Source organism: Belonocnema kinseyi, chromosome 5 (assembly GCF_010883055.1).
Source record: "Belonocnema kinseyi isolate 2016_QV_RU_SX_M_011 chromosome 5, B_treatae_v1, whole genome shotgun sequence".
In the NCBI taxonomy this organism is placed as follows: domain Eukaryota; kingdom Metazoa; phylum Arthropoda; class Insecta; order Hymenoptera; family Cynipidae; genus Belonocnema; species Belonocnema kinseyi.
This window is the reverse complement of record NC_046661.1, coordinates 67,104,030-67,111,825: the sequence shown is the minus strand read 5'-3', so window position 1 is coordinate 67,111,825 and position 7,796 is coordinate 67,104,030. Positions and strand designations below refer to the sequence as shown.

The 7,796-nt window shown below is 30.4% G+C and overlaps 1 protein-coding gene across 1 annotated transcript in view; it reads left to right on the top strand.

The window, feature by feature from the left end:
• The window catches only part of LOC117173234 (cysteine-rich motor neuron 1 protein), a 175,931-nt gene extending 168,374 nt beyond the window's left edge, over window positions 1–7,557 (top strand). Inside the window, exon 12 of the mRNA XM_033361696.1 lies at window positions 7,455–7,557. Within this exon, the coding sequence (XP_033217587.1) occupies window positions 7,455–7,523 (69 nt within the window). The 3' untranslated portion in view covers window positions 7,524–7,557. The remainder of the gene's footprint in view (window positions 1–7,454) is intronic.
• The last annotated feature ends 239 nt before the right edge of the window (window positions 7,558–7,796 follow it).

Below are 7,796 nucleotides of genomic sequence, written 5' to 3'. Positions count from 1 at the left end.
TGTTTAAAAATGCATTTTCATATTAGAGAATATTTGAAATACTGTGAAATTGTTGAATGAAAAAATGTAATTTTTGGAATTCCCATTATTTTTTATGCTGTCAAAATTAGAATTTTTGCTTTTTTAAGAAAATTAAAAAAGTTGTTATGATAATCTTGTAGGGAATTTAGAAATAAAACTTTTTCTTTTTCTGCCTTGTTTGCATATCATCCGTTATTTGGCTTAAAAGCTTCATTTTCGTGTGCTTTTTGGAATTTTGTAAATGCATTAACTCTGGTAATTTTGTGTTTTTTGAGAAAAGTCATGAAGATAAATTGTTGCACTTTTTGAATACCATAAACATCCGTTCAGAACATTTTTGAATTTTGAAAAATGTAATCTCAAAAATATTTAAAAATGCGCTCACTTTTTGGATTTTATATCCAAAATAACTGGCTAACAAACTTGACCTTCAGTTTAGGACACTGAAAGATTGTACCAGAGGCCATTCTAATAGAATAATTTTTTCTAAAGTTATCGTGTTCACAGGCAGACAGGCATACATACATACAGACAGACCGACAGACACATTCGTAAAAACCTATTTTTCGGATTCGGGGGTCTCAAAACGTGGACATTTGACACAAACTGGGGGAGGGGTTAAATTTTACACAAATCTAATACCTTCTCTGATGAGAATGTAAAAATGATTTATTTGTCATGAATAATATTTTGGTAGTTCTGTTTTTCGATTTAATTGTAAAAAGAATAGCGTTAAAAACATAAAAAATGTAATTGTTTGAATCCCCTCACACGCGATGAAAAAGAAATTAAGACATAACATTTTTTAATTAAAAAAAAAGTAGTCTCAAAAATATTCAAAATGCGCTCACTTTTTGGCTTTTATATCCAAAATGTCACATTTTACACACATCTAATACCTTCTCTGATCAGAATGTAAAAACAAAACATTAATAATAGATTTTATGCTTTCACGATGAATCATTTTGATGAAAAGAGATATTTCGGGTTTCACTCGTATAAAAAACTACGAATTGTTTGCCGACGTTTCGTGAACATTGCAGTTCACAGCTTCAGGGCTGACCTGAAACTGAGGTATCAGGCCATGATGTTCTTAGGTATACTTTCTACGATGCCTGTGCTTGGCCAGAGCGCCCCACCGTAGGGACAACTACTAAATAACCCTAAAGATAAAAAGGCACCCTTCAGTGATCCAGGAGTATATAAAATCCCTTGTTCTTGTAGCAAAGTCTATATTGGAGAAACCGGGAGAGCGGTGAGCCAGCGTATGAAGGAACATTAAAGTAAAGTCAGGCTAAAACACTTCACGCAATCAGCACTAGCTGAACATCATATCGAAACAGGTAATAACATTTTATTTGATGAAACAACAGTCATTGCAAAAGCATACAACAAATTTCCAAGAAAACATAGAGAAGCAATCGAAATCTTAAAACGCCCTAATAACATCAATAGGGACAATGGATATAATACCAATTCGATTTGGCTTTCCGTTCTCCCGGATTTTTTAAAAAAGACTTGATTAGCCAATCAAGTTCGACCAATCCCCACGGTGGGGCGCTCTGGCCAATCACAGGCATCTTAGAAAGATACCTCAGTTTCAGGTCAGCCCTAAAGATGTGAACTGCAATGTTCACGAAACGTCGGCAAAAAATTCGTAGTTTTTTACACGAGTGAAACCCAAAATATCTCTTTTCATCAAAACATTACTAAAAATTTGTTTGCTCTACTTTCGGTGAAAATATGTAATCTTAGTTTGTCTCATCATTTTTTTCCTATCTTGCCCCCATTTTATTCCAAATGCGAAAAAAGAAATTCCCTAATTTTTTATTTTTTTTTATTTTTAGAAGTGTCGGTTTTGACTTGAAGTTTCCCATGTAAAATGCATGGGGAAAATCGCTTTTTTGAATTTTTAAAATAATTTTTTAGGGTTTGAAAAAATGTGACGAGAAAGTATGGAGGCCTGTAGAGAATTATTCAGCGAAGAATTTCGTCTATCAGACCTATGGGTTTGACACCGCAAACATACACCCACGAGCACCTGAAAACTACCCTTAAAACCAAAATTTCAATTCTTCATGAAATCGATCTTTTGAACACTGTATTCTCATCTTTTTTACTTAAAATTATTAATATTGGTCTAGTGAAATATTCATTATTATTGGTTTATTCATTTTTAATAATTTAAACAAATGAAATTTTATTAAATAATTTTTTTTATTCAAAATTATTAATATTTCTTCAGTGGAATATTTATCAACATTGTTTGATTAATTTTATTTTTTTGAATTTTTTTAAATAAAAAATATTACTTGTTACTGATAAATATTCCAATAGACCATCAGTAATAGTGTTCACTTAGCGAAAATTCCAATCAAAATTATTTAACCAAATGCCATTGGTTTAAATAATTGAAAATCAATGAAATAATGTTAATGATTATTCCACTAGACCAATAATAATAATTTTTAGGGAAAAAACAAATTTGCAAAAAAAATTATTCAAACAAATTCAATTTGTTTAAGGAATTAAAAATTAATGAACTAATATTATTAAAGATTCCTCTAGACTAATAGTTATAATTTTAAGGGGAAAAAAGAAATTTTCAACCAAAAAAATTATTGAAACAAATTATATTTATTTAAATCATTAAAAATTAATGAGCTAATGATAATAAATACTTCACTTGACCAATATTAATAATTTTATGTAAAAAAGACGAGAATACAGTGCTCAAAAGGTCAATTTCATGAAGAATGAACATTTTTTGTTTTAAGGGTATAGTTTTTAGGTACTCGTGGGAATGTGTTAGGGCTGTCAAACCTATATATCTGATACATGAAATTCTTCCTTGGATAATTCTAAACAGGCCCCCATACTTTCCCGTCACATTTTTTTAAACCCTAAAAATTTATTCGAAGAACTTTAAAAAGCGATTTTTCCCTATGCATTTTCCCTAGTCATAATAAAAAATTAGAGAATTTTTTTTCGAATTTGAAGTGAAATTGAGGTGGATCGTTGCCCTCTAAATAAAGCTTTTTTGAGCCACTCTAATGAACAAGTGTACAGAGAATTTTTGAATCATAAAAAAATGTGGACTAAAAAATTTTGAAAATATGCTCACAGACATACAGAAAGAAACAATTGTAAAAACCTGTTTTTCGGATTCAGGGGTCTTAAAACGTGGACTTTTTGACATAAAGCGGGGGGGGGGGGGGGGGGGGGGGGGTCATATTTCACACAAATCTAACACCTTCTCTGATGAGAATGTGAAAATGATTTATTTGACATGAATAATTTTTTGATAGTTCTGTTTTTGGTTTTAATCGTAAAAAAATATCACTAGAAACATAAAAAATTTAATTTTTAAAAACCCACACATGAGACGAAAAATAAATGAAAAGACAAAAGTTGTGATAAGAAGATGCCCACGCAGCCGGCAGATTTTTTTGACTGTTAAGGATGTTTTTCATGGTTAAAGCCAAAAGTACGCATCCTATCAAAAAGTGTTTGATAACAAATTTGTTGATCTTTTTCAAATGCACAATTTTTGTGTACTCATTTTTTACTGTATTCTGCATAGTTAGATCGAAAAATGTAATTTTTGGATTTTTCATTCTTTGTATGCTGTCAAAATTTGAATTTTAGATTTTTCAAGAAAATTGAGAAAGCTGTTATAATAATCTTGCAGTTAATTCAAAAAGCAAATTTTTTCTTCTTTTCACTTTTTTAATGTCGTTCGCTATTTGGCTTAAAATGTTGGTTTTCATGTTTTTTTCCAATTTTTTAAATGCTATAACTCTGGTAATTTTTGATTTTATGAAAAAGTCATTAGGATAAATTGTTTGACCTTTTGAATACTATGATGAACCGTACAGAGAATTTTTAAATTTTGAACAAAATGGTCTCAAAAATATTCAAAATGTATCCACTTTTTGAATTTTCATCCAAAATGTCTGGCTAATGAACATGACTTTCAGTTTACGACACTAAACGAGTGTAAGAAGGGCCAATCTAATTGATTAATGATTTCAAAATTTATCGTGTTCACAGACAGATATACATACATACATACACTGTTAAAAAGTTCTCTTGGAAACTTCCACTACGTGTATTGAAAGTTTATTTCCGAAACGTAAGGTAACGCTGCAATACACAAAGTTGTAGTTTCCAAATTCTGGCATTGGTATGCTACCTTACATGGCTTGAAATTTTATAATACAAGTCTAGTAGCTGGATATCTCGACGCCTGTTAAAGCGAAAAATTACAACAGCAAATGTAAATCATTTCTAAGAACACTTGTTCCGGGAAAAAAAATTTTTTACAGAGCCGAAACTTTTGTTAATGTACAGTGTATAACGCGCGTATTTATGGAATTCAAGGAATTCATGCAATGAAAAGAATTCGTGGAATTAACGGAATACAAGAAATTTACGAGATTCGTCGCTAAAGAATTCTTAAGATAGAATCGTATAACGACATACCTTTGATGAAAACATTTTTAATCAATTTTTCTATGCAAAATTTCAGTTCAGGAAATTTGTTTAAAGAAGAATTTTTATCTAAAAAATTAAAAATGGAATTTTCTATTATCATTAAAAAAATTTCACAAAATCACATTATAGTAAGAATTGTGGTAAAAAGATTTTTTCGAAATTTAATTTATAGAAAAAGTCATTAAAAAAAAAAATTAATAAAATTTAGATTCAAATTTAGTTGAAATTTTTAAGGAGACTAATTTAAATTGTTATTATGCAAAAACAAAAATATATATACTTTCTTTTTTCTGTGATACCGCGATATGGCATAACTATGGTTTACGTCAGGTGAGTCAACTCAGATCCATAATAATCAACTTTGTAATAACCTTCTTAAATAAACTCTAATTTTATGTTCCAACAACAGATAATGTACAGTTATTGAAATTTTCTATAGCATCACGCTTCGGTACCTTCGATATGCTTAGTGTTTGTCGTGTTTGAATACATCGCGCCTTCTACCGCTGGCTCCAACTTCCTTTCCAACTCCCCTCACCACATCGCCTTTCGCGCATCCCTTACTACAGAGCCTCTAACAGGATACAGATAAGAGCGCCTCTGTTGAAGATCAGGCGTATTAAAAGAGGTTCGAAGTTAAGACACTGGACGCGCACCTTTGTTATACCTTATGTGATGCCTATTAAGTACAAACGCGTTCAAATTTAACACTTTTACCAAAAAATGGATCGTGAAAAAATAAAAAAAGATCTCAGTAGAATTCGATCGAAAAACCGACAAGCTTTTCAGTTAAAAAAATTTTTTTTCAAACAATGATTATTATGAAAATGTCAAATGTAACATTTTTGAATAGAACAAAATGAAAAATTATTAATACAATTTTATCGTAGATTTATATTCGGTTTCAGTAATTTTACTAATAATTTTTTGAATAGTCAAGAAAATATTAATACACCGATTAATAATGTGAATAATTATTTTCTGCAATTATTTTCCATAAATACAAATTTAAATTTGCGCGGCATCGCGTGACGCTCCATCTAGCGCCCCGTTTTCGCGCGTATTTCGTACGCGCTTTTGTTTTCTCGCCGTTCAATCTATGAATGTCAACAATGTCGGCACGTGCATGTCTTTTCAATTATAGCCTATATAATAAGTGTAATAAGTAATTGAAAGTAAGAATAGCATATATTTTATATTTACATTAATTCATCTGTGTTGGAAATAATAAATGTCCATAAAACTACCTCTTTTCTAATAGCTTTTCGAATGCTTGATTCTCAGGCTAGGTTAAATATTTATTATTATATTTATCTTCTTTTTGAATCATGTTTCTGTAAACTTGAGTGTTTTCTGTGAAGAATGATTTTATTTATTGTTTATAAATACTATCAAAGGAACATGCGCATGATTAGTATGTTTTCCTTCTTACAAGTTCGATCAAGTCATTCAAAAGCCACCTGGTAACAAGCGTTGAATTCAGAAAAATTAAGAATTTGTATTCCTACGAATACGCGATTTTTTCTCCCTCTAAAAATCCCCCAACGGGAACAGAAAAAGTGCAAATCCAATTCCTCTCAACCGACTTAGTAAAATTTAACTAAAGCATTTATTTAACCAATTTTTATTATTAAATCTTTTTATAACTTATAAATTTGAAAAATATTCAAATTTATATTTATTTATATTTTGATAATTAATTTAAACGTCTTGAAAAATGCAACAAAGAAATCTATGCAAATTTGTGAATTTAAATAATTTTAACTCTAGAGAGGCAGAGTTCAATTGGTGAGAATTAAAATTTCAGAATTTACATTCCGCATGCAGAAATTAAAACAACTTATTACACATATTTCGTGAACTTATTAGAAGGAATTAAATAAAATCAAAATATGTCCACTTCTGAGGAATAACAAATATCTTGGTGAGATGCGTTACCGGTACAATTAGAAGGAATTAAATATATTGAAAACACGTTCTCTTTGGAAGAATAAAAAACTGTGTGGCGGTCGCTATAGATATAGAAGTGAATAAGTTTAGGAGGTATTTTATTCTTATTGTGGAATTTTAAGTATATGGAAAAATTGCGCATTCAAAATAATAGAATAATCTTCACTTTTGCGCTGAAATCTGAAAATATTAATTTTTCTCTATTCTACGCTTATTACCGGGCATTTCTGCATGAATGCCTATCATTGTTCTGAGATTGAGGCCTGTTATAATAACTGAAGTTGTAAAGGTATGAAATAATTAAATTTAAATGAGCTGAATCAATTTCGTGATATAATTCTAGAAATATGGAAATAGCATAAGATTTTCGTACCCGGGCCTTAAATAAAATTGGCAACCTCATCAGCACCTGGTAGTACCCTGATTTATATTTCTACATGGGCTAATGTCAAATTTAACGCATTCGATCCGCCAGGAAATACATAAATGACAGAATAGTTTTTAATAATTAAATTAGGTACTATAATGTTTGCTTTTGAAAACCTTGGCACGTTTAATCTGCGTTATTCAAGTTTACCGAACTGACATATATTCTTTAACATTTCACAAAGCACAAATGTTCACAATAATGTCAAACATTCTCCTTTTGGCCCCTATATCCCAATTGTTAATTATATTATAAATTGTTATAAACATTATGTGAAAGCCCAGGACACCATTAGGGGCCGTTCAAAAAATACGTAACGCTTTTTTCTGGAAATCTTGACCCCCGCCCTACGTAACGCTTTTTCTATAGTAAAGGTATGTAACTTTAACATTAGCGTAGTGCTCGAGGTGAATCCCCCCCCCCCTCCCCACTAACGGCGTTACGTATTTTTTGAACGGTCCCTTAATATAGAGAAGCGAGTACCATATAATTAGTTCAATATATTAAAAGCTATCTGAATGTTTATTTACATGACATCATATGTTTTTGTACTTTTCAGATGAAGTTGAAAACCCCAAATGAAAAGACAGTTACGGAAGAACACTTCGTTGCTTATAATCAGCAGTAAGTGTACATGATTTCCGCTATTGACACGGAAACAAGAAAGAAAAATACAGGAAGTCATAATCGCGAATACATAAGACAATCAGAAAATTATATTACTGCTTAGTTTCAAGATTTGCTAAACATTACTTTCTTTCTAGAAAATTCAATCCATTCTCTTGCTTTTGTAACAAAGAGAATTTTTTCTTTCGATTAATATCAGTAATAAATTTATTCACTGAATCGTGAAAGAATTAAATGAAGATTAGCTTTTCGAAAACAGACAAAATAAAAAGGA